The sequence below is a fragment of the Gymnoscopelus braueri genome (assembly GCF_963280865.1).
Source record: "Gymnoscopelus braueri genome assembly, chromosome: 19".
Lineage (NCBI taxonomy): Eukaryota > Metazoa > Chordata > Actinopteri > Myctophiformes > Myctophidae > Gymnoscopelus > Gymnoscopelus braueri.
Window position 1 is genome coordinate 23712276 of NC_137621.1, and position 17169 is coordinate 23729444.

The window sequence follows — 17169 nt, forward strand, 5'->3', positions numbered from 1 at the left end:
TCACGCAAGAGGTTTTATACCTCTTCCGGTCTACCGGACACGTGACATACCCTTCTCAGCCAATGAATGGCCCGGGAGTTTATGGTATGTAGCTCTGTTCATCGCCAGGAGGCGCTGATATCCCATAGTGAGTATGTTACGGAGAATTTGACAAGAAACTCAACAAACCTGTCACCATGTGCGCATGTAGTCTAGACAGTTAGTTCTCAACCTTTTTAGCTCGAGACTCAAAAGAGACATTGTATGTGTCGTTGCAACCCAAACTCGTGAAAATAGCCAATCTACAAGCTCATTCAACACCGAGGACAGCGCCCGTGTGATGGACGTGCACAATTACTTGCTTATGGCAGTCCATCGCTGTCGATGATGACTTCATATCTCCCGGGGAAAAGGGGGGTTTTCAGGACTTGTGCCACCTCATGTGGCTGTGTAGACCCATTGCTGATCCACACACTTTTCCACACGTGGGGCAGGTGTGTGTTGAACCTGGCTGGACAGTCCTTGCAGTGCATTCATGCCGGTGATGCCGCTGTCTGCGTCTCAGGGATGTCTTCTCCTCCAAGTGGGAGACACCTGAGAGGTAGGAAGAACGCCAGGTGTCTCGATCCTATCCTTTCCAGATTCGAGGGTGGTATGTTGCAGTTTTTGAGTAGCACCTTCACGTGGTCCTTGTAGTGCTTGTGTTGCCCTCCTGCATGCAGATCCCTGGCCGGATTAAAGTTGGCTGTAGGGGACCTGCCGAATGCAGAGGTATATAATCAGTACCTAGTATATAACGACTTGCAGATTAAGTAATTAGACCTGGGCTATAGCCATTGGCTGAAAAATAAATCATTAATAGATACCAGACGTTCTCTGATAGGCAGAGATTAAATTACTTTATTACACGGCTTGGTTGAATGCAATCATCGGTCATTATAATGACCGCTGTCTAATCAAAGATTGCGCTGCTTGGTTTTACACCTGTAATCCAACATGACAGCCATGTAAAAAACAAACAATGTCATTTACAACTAAACGTTGCTCTCAAGAATGTTTTTGAAAACATTTGAAGTGAGAAATAGACGATGCAATAACCGAAAAGTTATTCTATTTGACACTTCCTTGTTTATCGTTGCGCACCAACGCAAGAATATCAAAACACTCGCCCCAAAACACAGTCGCTCCGGGGTAAATCCGGCGGTATATACAATGGGGCGAGTGTGTTTTGGGGCGACATCGAGACCCAAAACTAACATACTAATTCGTTTTTAAACTAATTTAACAGAACCACTTGAGCCAAATGTATCCAAAAATAGGTTGGAGTTGTTGACGTTACCATGGTAACACTATGTTTTTTTGTTGATTGTTGACAAATTTGGCCTATAAAAGTAAGATTCACAGCAAACAGAGAACACAATGGTTGTTTTGTCATCATGATGGGCATTATCAAGACGACTTCTCTCTGCCATAGAGGACTAACACCTCTGTTTCACAGAAGCAGTATCCTGACCAGACCACTAGCAGCCGTAACACATCAATATCAACAGAGACCGTCATACCTCCTCACAGCTAGGATCCATGCTTCACGCACTCTCTATGCAGACTCTGGCTCCAAAGCTGCCTCATTGCACTGGACAGCAGAGCGAGGGGTGAGCATCTTGTTGCTGGCTATGGGGCCTGTCGCTTACTTTTACCCCACACCTGTCATGGACTACTTAATATCCGCTGCTCTCACTCTGCATGGACACTGGGGTATCGGCCAGGTGTTAACAGATTATGTTCATGGATCCACAAAGATCAGGATGGCCAACATCGGTCTTTTTCTCCTGTCTTCCATCACCTTCACCGGCCTCTGCTACTTCAACTACAACGACGTGGGCATTTGCAAAGCCATCGCCCTGCTGTGGAGCAAATGAATGCCACAATAGAGGACTGGGTACTGGAATGATGGGGCCGCAACAGCACAGAGACCTGGAGGCCCTCCACCTGTACATAAGGGCCCCAGGTCAGTGTGTCAAGAAGGGGTAGAGACAAGTGTTGTGAGAAGCATCCCTCGCAATGTAGACAAGGCGCGCTGTGCTCAAGGAGGTCAAGGAGTCCTGAATGTCAATGACAAGCAGTATGGTGGGAAGTGCCTTAATTTTGGCTTTGTGGCGTTTAGCGACTCAACACCTGTACAGAACCTCCTCTGCAACAAGTACATAAAGCTTTGCAGTCATTGGTCGTCTGAACTTGTAGCAGATAAAGACAAATACGGGCACCAATGGCAGTAAGTTGCCAGTAACATGGACTGCAGTAGACTTTAGGAATTAGGAATTGAAAGAAAAATAACAGTGATGTCTGTTCACCCCCCGAAAAAGGCTGTTTTTAAAGCACAACTAGATTTCCTATATCTTTTAGTTTAGTTTTTTTCATTATCAATGATTCAAATGTTAATTTGTTACTATAAGGGAACAGACATGATGTTCTCTAACATCATTTCCTGTGTTTTTGAAATCATTGAAAATTGTTTTTCCTGTGAGAATGATTTATGTGATCTAATTGTAACAACTCAATAAAATACAGTATGTCTGTATGTGTCTTATTATGATGCCCATTGTTTTAAAGTGTTTAAGTACTCAAAGGAAGGTGCTATATAGTGTGTGTGGAAACTAAATACATTTTTTTTCATCAATGACATTTTATCCATAAAAATGTATTTAACCACTTACAGTAAACCCTATATACAGTACTTAATAGCCTACTTCATTGGACTTCAGAGTCCTGGGGGGTCTGTACTTGGTCCCCTCCTTTTTGCCCTCTACAGAAAGTAGCCAATCTACAAGCTCACAACACGTCGCACATAATGCTTTGTGAGCTTGTAGATCTGCTATTTTTGAAGAATGTTTGCCTATTTTCGCTGAATGTTTGCCCATTATATTGGGCATATAATGGGCAAACATTCAGCGAAAATAGGCAAAATAGGGACGCTAGGGTTCTTGTGGTTAAAATATCACAATAGGATTATGTATCACTAGATTTTACTGTTACAAACATTAAACAACATTCTGCTTGGCAGGCAGTTTGGAAATTCTCAGACTCAAATCACAAGAATATTCTCAGAATACACATCTACTGTTATGGATAATAACAACATAATAAATAATAACATGTTACGTTGTTACAGTCCTGCACATGCATATGATCATCCCTGTGTGTGTTAGTGTGTCTGTGTGTGTATCTGTGAATAAACATAATTCAATACATATTGATATCTGCTGAAGAGACTGAGGTACGCTTCCTTATAGTTTATTATTTCTTGAGTGCACCTCAAGTGTATTTGATATTTTGTTATTTGACATTTTCCTTTTTTACAGCCTTTTTTCACAGGAAAGAGTCAAATAGAAAATGAGCAGGTGAGGTGAAAAACCCTGGAAGGGCTTATAGGACCTCACCTTTTCTATTACATTACATAACATACTTTATTAAAGCGGCACTATGTAATTTTGTCCAATCTGTATGGTAGAGTATGTTAATACAATACAACTTTTACAATTGGGGTGGTTGTATTTTGTCTCCACAGGATCTAACACAAATTTTGACATGAAGGTCAAGATTCTAATTATCCCCTACGCAAGTAGGCAGGCTCTATTAGATCAATGGTAAAAATTTCAGCAGCTGCGCAGGAAACCGGGTTAAAATCCAGGGTATAGTGCAGCTTTAACAAAGTAAAAAACTAAAAAAGACCAACAAAACATAAAAAGAACAATAAAAAACAAACAGAAACATGTTTAAAAAGGTACTACTGTAAAGTAGATGCCTGGTTGATTAGTTGCCCACGTCGGTATTCAGTTTATTTAGTATTCTTTTAAAGTCTGATAGTGAGGATGAGCCAGTTACTAGGTGGAAATTGTGACACCTCGGTATGTGAAACAGTACTGCCCCCTAGTGGTGTAACATCTGGGGGCATGTAGAAGTTCATGGGAATTCAGATTGGAGTATTGTTGGAAGTGATCTGGGAGATTGGCACTCTGGAATTGTATTGTTTAGATGAAGATACTTGTTTGCAGGATGTTTATGTAATTTTGTATTTCTTTTTTAGACTTGCGAATAGTGGTAAGGACTAGGGGGGTGTTTTTTGTTTTGTTGCAATAATAATAATGCAAAAACAGAAGTATTTGTTTGCATTTGCTTTAGTAAGAAAAGTTAAGAAATGGGCTGATTTTCCTGATAATTCACACAGATTTTGTGACTTTGTTTTTATACAGCGTCAATTTGGTCTTTCAAACAATACTTATCATCCACTATTACTCCCAAAAAGAGGATTGAACATTGAACATTGAACAAAGACTTCAAACAAATTATATACAGAAAAGCATACTGAATATTTGGCAATACATAACTGAAGACATAACTGTATAGACTGTGTTTAGATTTTGTTTATTAAACAATTTACATATAAATAAGTATAATAATTTACTATAAACACTAAATGCTTGTACATGTAAAATCTTGTAGTAATGTATTAAGTTCATAGTCACAGGCCATGGCTGCAATATCAAACGTCCTTCATGTCATTCAGAATTGATTCATACAAATAAGGAATACCTCAAATAACAGCATAATAGTCATGAAAAGGACATTTGTCCCAACTGTAACATTTACAGGATTTTGTGTGGGATATAATAATGTAGCCACTTGGAGCACATGAGGTACTGTCTGTATTGTTTTCAGAGAGGTAGATTTCAGAAATTATATTGTAATGTTAGGGTCTAGTAACAAAAACAACAGTCTGAGGAATTCAAGTACAGATGATCCCTTGAGAAGGCCTTCCCTTTGTTGAGGTTTGAATAGACACATGCACAGTGCACACTGATATGAGCAAAGAATTTTCAAACAAAAGGAAGTTTGTATAACAATTCTGTCAGGCAACAGAGTACACACCACCATCTTACAAAGGTGATTTTGGCCAATAATGTCAGGAATAACAAACTGCCCCTGAACATGAAATAGAAACAAGAGAAATATGACACAGTCATATTATACCAGGTTGCGTCCCCGCACGGAACCAAATGGACCCGTGGTGCTGTACCCTTTCGCTCGCGGACTAACAAAAACGGCCAAAATGGCAGTAAATAGTTTATGAACGGAGCTAAATCAGTTTGTGTGCCTTAGTAAGGGCTTGTGTGCGTTGTCTTGTTTTTTCTGGGTCGCTGTTGGAGGCGGCGCTGTGTGTGTGTGTGTGTGTGTGTGTGTGTGTGTGTGTGTGTGTGTGTATATGTGGAGTCAAGTCAATAGTTTGTTTGGTGGCGACGACCACACCGTTTACAGTGGCCGAAGGGCCGAACACAGTATTGTGGGTCGTCTTTAGATCCCATATTCTGAGAGGACATTGAGCCCTCATTGGCTAAAGGACCAGCCAATGAGGAAAAAAGTCACGCAAAAGTCAGGACTAGCGAGTAAGTCAGGACTAGCGAGTGTAGATGTAGACCAGGTTTTGCAACCTAGTAAAAAGGAAATCAAAATTACTATACTAGACTATCATAGTCAAGTCTAGAATAGACTATATAATAATTTTGATCATCACTAACAGATCACAACTTTACACAATTGACCCTCATCCTGAACACGGGTGTGTGTGTGTGTGTGTGTGTGTGTGTGTGTGTGTGTGTGTGTGTGTGTGTGTGTGTGTGTGTGTGTGTGTGTGTGTGTATAAGAGAGACAAATTGCATCACTGCGAGGATCTAAGTTGATGTACGCACGCCGTCACAGATAAATATATATGGTCATGTACTGTATATGCATTCAATCAAAACCAACCTCCAAGTTCAGAACTCAATAAAAAGTTTGGCATTGTCTTTTCTTATCTTTAAAAACTCTCGAAGGCTGCAATTATAATATTTATCCAGGATACTAGACCAGTGACTTAAAGGTAGGGTAAGTGATTTGCGTTGGTTAAAATATCTCTATATTCTGATAGTACTCATTGCTATAGAGTGTTTGTTCAGTATTAGGAGTCTCCTTGTCTCTCCACCTCTTTATTAAACAGAAAATGCATTTTCGTTTCAGTTTCATTTCCAATTTTATCCAGCCAGGACAGAGAACTCAATCAGGATACAGATTAAACAAGTGAAATTGGAAGTTATGACACTAGCATGCAAAATTGGAACTGGAACACTATACAAATTAAGCTTAAAAATTGGTACTTTCTCCTGATTGGCTGAGATTTTGACACCTACCGAAAAATGTATTTTCTGTTTATTAAAGAGCTGGAGAGACAGGGAGACATCTGTTACTGAAAAAACACTCTATAGCAATGATTACTATCAGAATATAGTATTTTAACCTTTTAACAAAATACTTTTTGTTTTAACCAAAAAATATCACTTACCCTACCTTTAATGGTTAGTTGAACTAAAATATGTCTCATTCTTGGTTCATGACAGTCTACCCTGTAGTTTCCAAGCTTGTACAGAGAAAGCAAAGTAATGGCGGAGCAGGTCTGCCTAAAATAACAGAATACTATAGATACACATTCCATTAAAACCTCCAACCTCCATGGAAGCGTTAGGATAAAAGGCATTACTCAAATGGATGATAAAATCTTATTCAGGGGCAAAATTCAGTACTTGACAGCACAAAAATTCTGAAAAACTGTAGCAGCATCTGAAAAATATTATATTAGTTTTACACATCTATTCACTCAACAGAGCAAGAGAAAAGTTCAACAAAAATGAATCAGAAAATATCCTATCTTTAGTAGAACCCTGTGTTGTTGATACCTGGATACCAGGTACCATGATATAGCACGTAATAGAGGTGCAACTGTTAATCGAACTAATAGATTAATCGATTATGAAAACATTATTTGTTATACAATTTAATAAATCATATTTATTTTGGGGGGGTTTCATAACAATAACCCATTTTCTTTCATAGATTGGCACAATCTAGGGTACTTTGTATTCATTTATGTGCTAAAAGTGTGATTTTGAGAACAATTTTGCCATGCAAAGAGTGAATGAAATCATTATTTCCAATTACATGATTTGGACTTAAATCATGGCCATGTCGCTATACAACCCAGGGTTCACCCAAAGGTGGAGTTCAACACTTTAAAATATAGCAAGAAATTGCAAAAATGTATCCACACACACCGTGTCAATGACCAAGATGCAGCCTTCAGAATCAAGTTGAGGGTTTTAGAAGGCGAATCACAGCTTCATACATCCCAAATACTGACATGTTGACAGGGAAGGCGCGTATGCAGTTGATACTCAGGCCCTTAAAGAGGACAGAAGGCCCCTCGGAGCGTATACAATCCACGATGCAGTGGAAGAAGCCTCGATATCTCCGCTCACCCATCCAGTCCATCTGCAGACGAGATTTGATCAGGTCCATGGGCGTGCCGATGCACCAGCCGCACATCCCAGACAGACCGCCTGCCAGCATAATCACTTTCCACTCTGTGAGTAGAAAGAAATATAATATAAGTAAAACACTACAGGCCATGTAGGTGATTACTTCAGCCTATTCCTAATTAAAAAACAGCTGTCTATGGCATAACTTATAGGACTTTCATAGAGATGTTTTCATTTACCACGCTGGGTCTGCCCTGGCTCTGACAGCTGTTCACAGATGATGTTGTAGGTGGTGAAGTATGTGGCAAAGGAAAGTCCATCTCTCAGTGCCAGGGCTTGGGCTCCCTTGTAGAGCCCCAGGAATCCTTCCTCACGGGCGATGGTTAGCAGACAGTGGATTGGGCCGCGGTATTTGGGCTTTGGAACCTCTTGTGAGCTTCCTTGGTCGGGAGCCATCTGGCACTGCAAACGCACCTTCACCATGTCCGCTGGGGACATCACAGACACCTAGAAAAGGCAGAGTGAAGTCTGATTTATACTTCGTCATAAGACGCATGCCGAAAATAGCTGAGCTACAAGGTCACAACACGCCAGGTCACAACGTGTTGCTCCGGCTATCGAGTATAAATTAAGCATAAGGGAGAAATTGGGAGCTGATGGTAGATGTTGCGCTCAATCTCAGCAATCCATCTCCCAGAGGTGACGTCTAGCGCGCATGAAACAGGGATAGACTCCCCTTTTCTGGCTTATACCAACAATAAGCCTCTCTGACTTATTTAACCGTTTCCAATGGATGTAGTGCATCAGTATAATATGGCAATTATATATACAGGCGTCATCAGGGCAACAGCGTTATCCAACACAGTCACAGCCCAAGAGCTCACCTGTGCCACTCCTCCAGAGAGCCCAGACAAGAAGATGTCCAGCTTGCGAGGCTGAGCTTCAGGGCTCCCATGACGTAGTTGACGGAGGCACTGCAGGACATTCCTGTAGGTCCCAAACACCACAGAGGAACTGAGAGAAACAGTGGAGACAGGCATAGTTATGCCCCTGTAGAAGCCTTTCACCTAGGGAAAGACAAGGTTAAGCACAGTGGGCTCACTTACTGTAGGCTAACACAGGTGGGTCGGGACCCCAAATGATTTTGGGGGGGTTCCCAGATTATTTGTTTAATGTGCAACATTGTGTTCTCTAAACAGTAAACAAACATACAGTGTATACAAGGTACCTGCACATTTCTAAACTTTTTAATACCAAATTGACCAAATTGTCAAATATTACATAAGAAATAGGCAAACATTGTGAAAATAACTGATTTACGTACAAGCTGTGTGAGGCGTTGTGAACTTGTAGTTCGGCTATTTTCACAATATTTATCTGTGGAACCGAGTCAAACTAAATGTAATGCCTACAATTCCAAGTGCGTGTCAGGTTGGGGGGTCCCCAGTTCACAAGATTTTTTTGGGGGGTCGCAGCCTGAGAAGGTTGAGAACCACAACACAAGATACCGACTCTGAGTAAGAATACCGGCGGTGAGTAAGAATGCGGCAATAAGTGTTTGTGTGTGTGTGTGTGTGTGTGTGTGTGTGTGTGTGTGTGTGAGAGAGAGAGAGAGAGAGAGATAGAGAGAGTGGATTGGGAACACACAGTAATGGTGTAGCGATACAAAGTCCAACCTTCACTGTGACGGTGGACAATCAGGCGATGTGTGAACCACTCACCCCTTCGTTCTTAAACGTAGAGCTGACACAATGCCAGACTCCTCTGTACTTGTGTTGGGTTTGTATCCTCACCTACAAAACATAATCAAAGAGTAATTAAAATATTAAAGATCTAACTATGACTCTGTGAGTCACTGTAATGATTACAAAACACTGTGCATACATAGTGGTGTGCATTAACTTACTTTAACTGTGTCCAAAGGGTAACCAACTGCCACCCCGAATGCTCCTGCATGCACAAGGATCAGACAAATTTGGAAACAGATGTCACAAACCAGTGGTGTAAAGTAACATTTACTCAAGTACTGTACTTAAGTAACATTTTTAGGTATTTCTTTAATTTACTGGAGTATTTCCAATTTTCAGTACTTTTACTTCTACTCCACTACATCTCAGAGGCAAATATTGTACTTTTACTCCACTACAATTATTTGAAAACATTTGTTACTATTTACTTTGCAGATATAAATTATTATATTATAAAATATACATTAACCACTTCAGCCCTATTTTATACTACAATCTACAAGCTCGCAATACGTTGTGAGCTTGTAGATCTGCTATTTTCAAACATTTTAGTACTTTTACTTTTGGTACTCTAAGTATATTTTGAACACAGGCCTTTTACTTGTAACAGAGTATTTGTATATTGTGGTATTGCTAAGTAAATGTAAATTAAGTAAATGCAAATAGTATTACCTCCTATGGAACCAGCGGCGAAATCTGCAAAATGCATCTTTTCTCAAGGTACACGGATTCAGTTGCTATTCATTCATTCAATCATTCAGCTGCTAGTCACACATTAACATACAAGCTAACGTTTAGCAACCCATGCCAATGTCACAGAACATAGAACGTCCGACCTCATAAACATTCATTATGAGATGATAATGGTTGTTATATGCTGATGTTTATCTACCAACCAGCAGATTGAAATTGTAATATACAGGTTTTAATTTGACCTGATATTATATGATGAATGAATGTCCATTGAGCTGCATAAAAACATGAATAACGCTACACTCCACCACACCATTCACTTCACTTTCTCTACTGACAACGTTGCCAGATTGTGTGAGAGAAATAAGGAACCAGGTCTATGAAAACAAAACAAGCCCAAAAGAAGCAACTTTGGCCACATGAAATTGATTGATTGATTGACTGACTGATTGATTGATTGCTGTACTTCATTTAGTAAGACATGAGAACATCAGTACATGGAAGTACAAATTCACAATACAAGGTCTACTAAACTGGGAGACTCATTAAGCACTGAGCTTGTTTAAGATGAGATCCCCATGCATGCACACAAATCATGATAGAGACAGACAGATATAATGTCATACAATCAGCTTACAGGTTACTGGTATGAAGAGTGAAAACAATGTACAAGACAAGAAAAAGAAATAGAAATAGGGGGTAGGTTAAGACTTAGACAGGGGCCATTTTCGAATTGCAGCCTCCTGAAGGTGTATCTTTAGGGCAGTTTTGAAAGTGAGAGTAGGGTTTTACACTCCTTTACTCCTTTTGGTAGGGCATTCCACATTTTTGATGAATAGCATGAGAACGAGTTCATTACCTTTGTTGAGCCAAATCTGGGTTGCACACATGATTTGTGGAGCTGCCTCTGGTGTTATGACCGTGTACTTGAACATTTGGAAGCTAGCCTAAATAAGCAAGTACACTTTAGAAACCAGACCAAAAAAAACGCAACCCGCCGCAACAACCAATATTTACAAGCAACTTTACAGAAAAACAAGCCCAAAGTCGCTTAAAATAAGCAGACATGGCAACGCTGTCTCTGACGTAACTGTATGTATGGTCAAAGATGTCAAACGTCAAAACGTGCGTGGTGAACGTGCAAGGTGTTACTTTATTTTTAGCTCGTAGTGCAACAACAGTTACATTATCATATCGTCCCATGTGTATTCATTAAAATGGAACAATGATATATTATGCAAATAAGAAGCATTGAAAATATGTACATTTTGTATTAATTAATTTATGTCATACTTTCAAGTCACAGAGGCCTCTCTCTCCCCCCTCTCTCTTTCTCTCTAGTTTAAAAATAACAGTAGATGTTTTGATCCGTTTTTTTTATCCAGATCATGATCACTAAGTACTCAATTGAGATAGAAAACATACAAACGTCAGTTTAAGCTAAAACCTAACCTATAATAATAAACAGTTGACTTGTTTGATTTATTACGCTGCTGATGTCATCCACTGCTTCAGTTGGATGATGGGCGTGCTACGTAGGTGGGCGTGTCACTTATCTGACGTAGCGCTGCCGCTGACGATGCATTGGTGACGTTACCATGGCAACGCCTAACCGCACCGTCGTTTTTGGTTGACAAACGTGGCCTATAAAAGGCAGGCTCAAAGACCATTATAATCAACTGCTCATGATGATAATGATGATGATGCAGAAGGCAAGTTCCCAACTGATCGGTCAGGACTTTGTCCCACAGTACTGTACAGTCTACCAGGAGCCACACTACCTACACAGGTTGTATAGCATGGAGGAGGTCAAGCTGGACACGGAGAACATCCAGCCGGAGGACTCAAAGCCAGCAGCTGCCACCTGCAAGGAGTACCAGTACAAAGAACAATCTCAGCCAATCAACCCAGGGGAGATGAAGAAGTATGACAGAGAATTCCTTCTGAGCCTCCAGTTCATCTCAGCCAGTATGAAGAAACCTGATGGAATGCCAGATGTCAGTGACGTTGACGTAGTCCTCGACAAGGCCAATACGACGCCTCTGCGACAGGTGAACCACAGTTATCTTCCAGGCAAGAGCCGTGGCTCTGATTTCACACCTTTGTTTGCCAACCTGGCCAGACCTGGCATGGAAGAAGGTTGGAAAGGCCTGAGGTCCTACCAGAAGAAACAAGAGCCAAGGAAGATCAGCATTACTTTCAATGATGTGCAGCTGAACAAGGCCAAGAAGGCCTGGAAGCCGTCCGCCAAGAAGACAAGTCATGAGGTGGTCAAGGACCCAGAGGAGGTCAAAACTCAGGATCTGTTCAAGCGTGTGCGCAGTGTCCTGAATAAGCTGACCCCCCAGATGCTCGAACAGCTGACGAAGCAAGTGACGGAGCTCAATATCGACACAGAGGACCGGTTAAAGGGAGTCATCGACCTCATCTTTGAGAAGGCCATCTCTGAGCCCAACTACTCCATGGTCTACGCCAAAATGTGCCACTGCCTTATAGAGCTCAAAGTCCCCTCCACTGATAAACCGGGAGTCTCTGTGAATTTCCGCAAACTGCTGCTCACCTGCTGTCAGAAGGAGTTTGAGAAGGACACTGACAACGACAAGATATTTGAGAAGAAGCAGAAAGAGCTGGATGCTGCCCTGGGGGAGGAGGAGAAGCAACACCTCAAAGCGGAACTGGAGGTTTGGAAGAACAAGGCCAGGAGGTGCTCACTAGGCAACATGCAGTTCATTGGGGAGCTGTTCAAGATCAAGATGCTGAACCAGGGGATCATGCATGACTGTATCGTAAAGCTGCTGTTCAAACATCATGACGAGGAATCCCTGGAGAGCCTGTGCAGACTTCTCACCACCATTGGCAAGGCCCTGGATTCTGAGAAGGCCAAACCTTGCATGGACATGGACATGGACAAATACTTCAACCAGATGGAGAAAATAATCAAGGAGAGGAAGACCTCCTCCAGAATCCGCTTCATGCTACAGGATGTGTTCGACCTCCGAAGGAATAACTGGAAGCCCAGGCGAGAGGACCAGGGTCCCAAGACCATCGAACAAATCCACAAAGATGCAGAGATGGAGGAGCACAAGGAGCAAATGAAGGTCCAGCAGGCGCTCATGTCCAAGAACTCCATCACAGGCTCGGGGGGCAGGATGGGCTGTGGGGTGCGTGGCGGCCAGGGCCCTCACATCCCACGCCAGGGTAGCATGCGCCAGGATGAGGGCTGGAACTCGGACCCCATTTCCATCAAGAACCAGCCCATTGATACTTCACGTCTCCACAAAATCACAAAGACTCCAGTTCCTGACTTAAACAACACGCTTTCTCCAGGACGTATGAGGGGCAATTGGGCTAACGGCTGCAGCGGTGGAGCCAGTGTCAAGCCTGCATATCCTAGCTCAGAGACTGGCAACCATCTAGCCACCAGCACCCTGAACAGATTCTTTGCTCTGCAGCAACCCTCCTCAGTCTCCTCTCTGGACTCGGACAGGCGATTGCCTCAGAGAAATAGCCCTAATAGAGAGTGTACCAAGAGCAAAGAGGATGTAAAGCAGGAGGCTGCTTCCACACCCCCACCTAGCCAGACACCCATCAAGCCTGGCTTGACAAAAGAGGAGCTGGAGAAGAAATCCACAGTCCAGACATTCACCAAGCCTGCCTTGACTGAGGAGGAGCTGGAGAAGAAATCCACAGCCATTATTGAAGAGTACCTCCACATCAACGACATGAAGGAGGCACTGCAGTGCGTGCAGGAGATGAACAGCACCCAGCTGCTGTTTGTGTTTGTGCGGACCAGCCTGGAGTCCACGCTAGAGCGCAACGCCATTGCCAGAGAGCACATGGGGCTGCTGCTTCACCAACTCATCAAGGCAGGAATGTTGCCCACACAGCAGTACTACAAAGGACTTCAAGACATCCTAGAGGTGGCAGAGGATATGGCTATAGACATCCCCCATTTCTGGTTGTACTTGGCTGAGCTGGTCACCCCCATGCTCCATGAGGGAGGTATCCCTATGGAACAGCTTTTCAATGAGATCTCCAAGCCTCTCATTCCTCTGGGTAAGGCTGGAGACCTGTTGATCCACATACTCACTCTGCTCTGCAAAGGAATGAGCCATATAAAGGTGGGAGCCATGTGGAGGGAGGCGGGCCTAAGCTGGAAAGACTTCCTGCGTGAGGACGAAGACGTAAACACGTTTGTGACAGAGAAGAATTTTAAGTTCACTCTGGATGATGAGTCTGACAGCTGCGAGAAGAAGGTAGAGGTGAGCGCAACAGAAATACGCCACCAACAGGATGTGGTGAGCACCCCTGAAATATGCAACCAGCAAGAGGAAGTGAGCTCCACTGAAAGTAGCAAACAGCAGGAGGAGGAGGTGAGCACCACAGAAATATGCAACCAACAGGAGGTGGTGAGCACCCCTGAAATGAGCAACCAGCAGGAGGAGGAGATGAGTGCCACAGAAATATGCAACCAACAGGAGGTGGTGAGTGCCCCTGAAATGAGCAACCAGCAGGAGGAGGTGAGTGCCCCTGAAATGAACAACCAGCAGGAGGAGGTGAGTGCCCCTGAAATGAGCAACCAGCAAGGGGAGGTGAGTTCCATTGAAATGAACAACCAGCAGGTGGTGCCTGCTGTCACAGAGATAAAAGCAGACGCTTCTATCATTGCCCCAGTGTCATGGGTAACCATCACCAGCCGTAAGTCGAAGTCCTCGAAGTCAACGATACAGAAACATGGAGGCCCTCCACCTGTGAAACCAACAGCACAGAGACCTGGAGGTCCGCCACCTGTGAAACCAACAGCACAGAGACCTGGAGGTCCTCCACCTGTGAAACCAACAGCACAGAGACCTGGAGGTCCGCCACCTGTGAAACCAACAGCACAGAGACCTGGAGGTCCTCCACCTGTGAAACCAACAGCACAGAGACCTGGAGGTCCTCCACCTGTGAAACCAACAGCACAGAGACCTGGAGGTCCTCCACCTGTGAAACCAACAGCACAGAGACCTGGAGGTCTGCCACCTGTACCTAAGGGCCCCAGGTCAGTGTGGCAAGAAGGCAAGAAAGGGGAGAGACAGACTCAGGGATTTAGGTACCCTGACACCCACCGACTGTTTGTGGGAAACATCCCTCGATATGTGGAGGAGTCAGAGCTCAAAGAGGTCTTTGAGAAGTATGGAAAAGTCCTGAATGTCAACATCAAGCAGAATGGTGGGATAGGTGTTAATTTTGGCTTTGTGACCTTTAGCGACTCAAAACCTGTACAGAACCTCCTCCGCAATGAGCACATAACGCTTCGCGGGAACTGGCGTCTCAACTTGGAGCAGATAAAGGCAAGGGGGAGCACCAATCCCCATCAGTCTGGGCGTTGCCAGTACCATGGACGACAGTAGAATGTTTATCTGTGTTGGACCCCAGGAAGACTAGCTTTTGTCATGGCAAAAGCTAATGGGGATCCTAATAAACAATAAACAATAAACATGTGGAACTCGGAGAAAGGAAAACAGTGATTTAGGTTTAAGTTTAGGTTTAAGTTTTTAAAGCCACACTAAATATCCTTCTATTTCATTATTAATAATTCAATTTTTAATTATTATGTGAATGATGATTTATGTGATTTATGTAATTGTCAGTATGTACCAAACAACTCAATAAAATACAGTATCTAAAATATATATATAATGACTCTGTATGTATCTTGATCCCTATTGTTTTAAATAGTTTAAAGCACATAAAGGAACAAAATTATATGTCATCAATTACATTTTATCTAAAAGGTAATTTAACTGTGTGTGTGTGTGTGTGTGTGTGTGTGTGTGTGTGTGTGTGTGTGTGTGTGTGTGTGTGTGTGTGTGTGTGTGTGTGTGTGTGTGTGTGTGTGTGTGTGATAATATGACTTTAAAACATATTGGTGGATCTTTCATCAGGGATAGTAGGCTGCCCCTAAAGTATGATTATATCTTGGGTCAAATAGGTCAAGGTCACCATTGTGACTACATATGCCTGCTTATTCCTGCCTATATGGGTTAATTCATTGAGTTTCATTTTCACAGTAAGTAAAGATTTTGGGCCTCTGGGTTTACAATAAGTAGCCTAATTAAGATGAAATGATATGCAATAATAGTACTAAAGGTTTGACATCTAGAGTTCGGGCCACTATGCGGCCCGCACACCTACGCTGCACTGCCGATCTGACCAGGTGACCGATATGTCTAAGGCATAGTGTCGGGGGCTTTGTCAGAGTACCCGTTGTACCTGTCTGTCTGTGTCTCTTTTGTGCCCGTATGGAGATATCTGTTTCTGCCTGTCTACCTGTGTCCCTTTTATGCCCATATATGGCAATATCTGTATCTGTCAGTCCTTGTCCCAAGTTTTATACCCATATATGGAGATCCATGATGTCATCAGTATATGCCCATACCCATATATGGGCATGCTGATATGCCCATATAAGGAGATCTCGTATCTGTCAGTCCATGTCCCTTTCATGCCCATATATGGAGATATCTGTACCTGTCAGTCCTTGTCCCTTTTATGCCCATATATGGAGATTCCTGATGTCATCATATGCCCATATATGGGCATACTCCCTTTTGTGGCCATATATGGAGAGGACTCGTGGTTTGTTTATGGTTATGTTGTCATAGTGACGTGGCCGGCGTTTGTTTAAGTTATCATAGTGACGTGGCTGTTTGTTTGTTTATTGCTGAGTCAGAATGACGTCAGATTGACTAATGGGAGGCCCTCGCATTAGCCAATTTTACTATAGGATTTAGTGAGATAAGAAATTATAAGTTACTATTAACGTTTTTACCAACTATGTTTGATCGCAAAGTTGCAATATTACAAGAATAAAGAATGTCTTTATTTTTTTAGGCCAATACCTTTAATTACAGGTACATGCAATAGCTGTTGCAAAATATTAATATAAAATTGGAAAAGCTTAGTTTCAGATTGTGTATGGTCAAGGTGGAAACAAGATTTTTTCCCCTCGTTTCCACCTTGTAGGCCTTATGTGTGAGGGTGAAAAAGACAAAATATATATGGTTTAATCTGTGCTCAAGGTGGAACCTTTTCAATAATAAGTTGCACATGTGCTCCTATCCCATATGGATGGGAGATATATGAATAACTAATAGGCCTATTACATGTACACTTCAGCTTCAGCTGGACAGTAGTAGTACTACTTGTCAACCAGCAAGTGTCCTACCTACCACCAGGTCTAAATTTCTCAATGGAAGAGTAGGGAGACCACCTACAACCAAACCATTAACCAACCAATGTAGCTATTATATTGTATTAACATACGTCTACTACTTCAATGTAGTAGCGTTCATGTACATCATACATCAACACACTGGTTCTCAATGTCTGGTCCAGGGACCACCAGTGCTCCAAATGGACCT

General features: G+C 42.5%; 3 protein-coding genes across 3 annotated transcripts; 2 read left to right on the plus strand and 1 right to left on the minus strand.

Annotated features, from left to right (window-relative positions):
• Positions 1–1415: 1415 nt before the first annotated feature.
• Positions 1416–1898, plus strand: LOC308074724 (succinate dehydrogenase [ubiquinone] cytochrome b small subunit B, mitochondrial-like; the record flags this gene model as incomplete). Its single annotated transcript, XM_080414228.1, has 1 exon — positions 1416–1898. The coding sequence occupies one exon, from the start codon at positions 1416–1418 to the stop codon at positions 1896–1898; it is 483 nt and encodes a 160-aa protein (XP_080270354.1).
• Positions 1899–6721: 4823 nt separating this feature from the next.
• On the minus strand, positions 6722–10065 carry slc25a47b (solute carrier family 25 member 47b). Its single transcript, XM_080413691.1, has 6 exons — positions 9743–10065; positions 9229–9272; positions 9044–9115; positions 8207–8389; positions 7562–7829; positions 6722–7427 (listed from the first exon to the last, which is right to left on the minus strand). Exons 1-6 carry the CDS (start codon positions 9777–9779, stop codon positions 7150–7152), a joined length of 882 nt encoding a protein of 293 aa, XP_080269817.1. The 5' UTR covers positions 9780–10065; the 3' UTR covers positions 6722–7149.
• Positions 10066–11451: 1386 nt separating this feature from the next.
• LOC308074726 (eukaryotic translation initiation factor 4 gamma 1-like) lies at positions 11452–15156 on the plus strand (the record flags this gene model as incomplete). The annotated part of the gene is made up of 1 exon (XM_080414230.1): positions 11452–15156. One exon carries the CDS (start codon positions 11452–11454, stop codon positions 15154–15156), a length of 3705 nt encoding a protein of 1234 aa, XP_080270356.1.
• Between the last annotated feature and the right edge of the window lie 2013 nt (positions 15157–17169).

Bases quoted from the DNA above. Each gene is read 5' to 3' on its own strand.
- slc25a47b (XM_080413691.1), bottom strand. From the start codon at position 9,779: ATGCATTTTGCAGATTTCGCCGCTGGTTCCATAGGAG. The intron at 9,273-9,742 runs GTAATACTATTT...TTGTGCATGCAG, and splicing joins CGCCGCTGGTTCCATAGGAG to GAGCATTCGGGGTGGCAGTT. The intron at 7,428-7,561 runs GTAAATGAAAAC...TTCTACTCACAG, and splicing joins GCCAGGGCAGACCCAGCGTG to AGTGGAAAGTGATTATGCTG.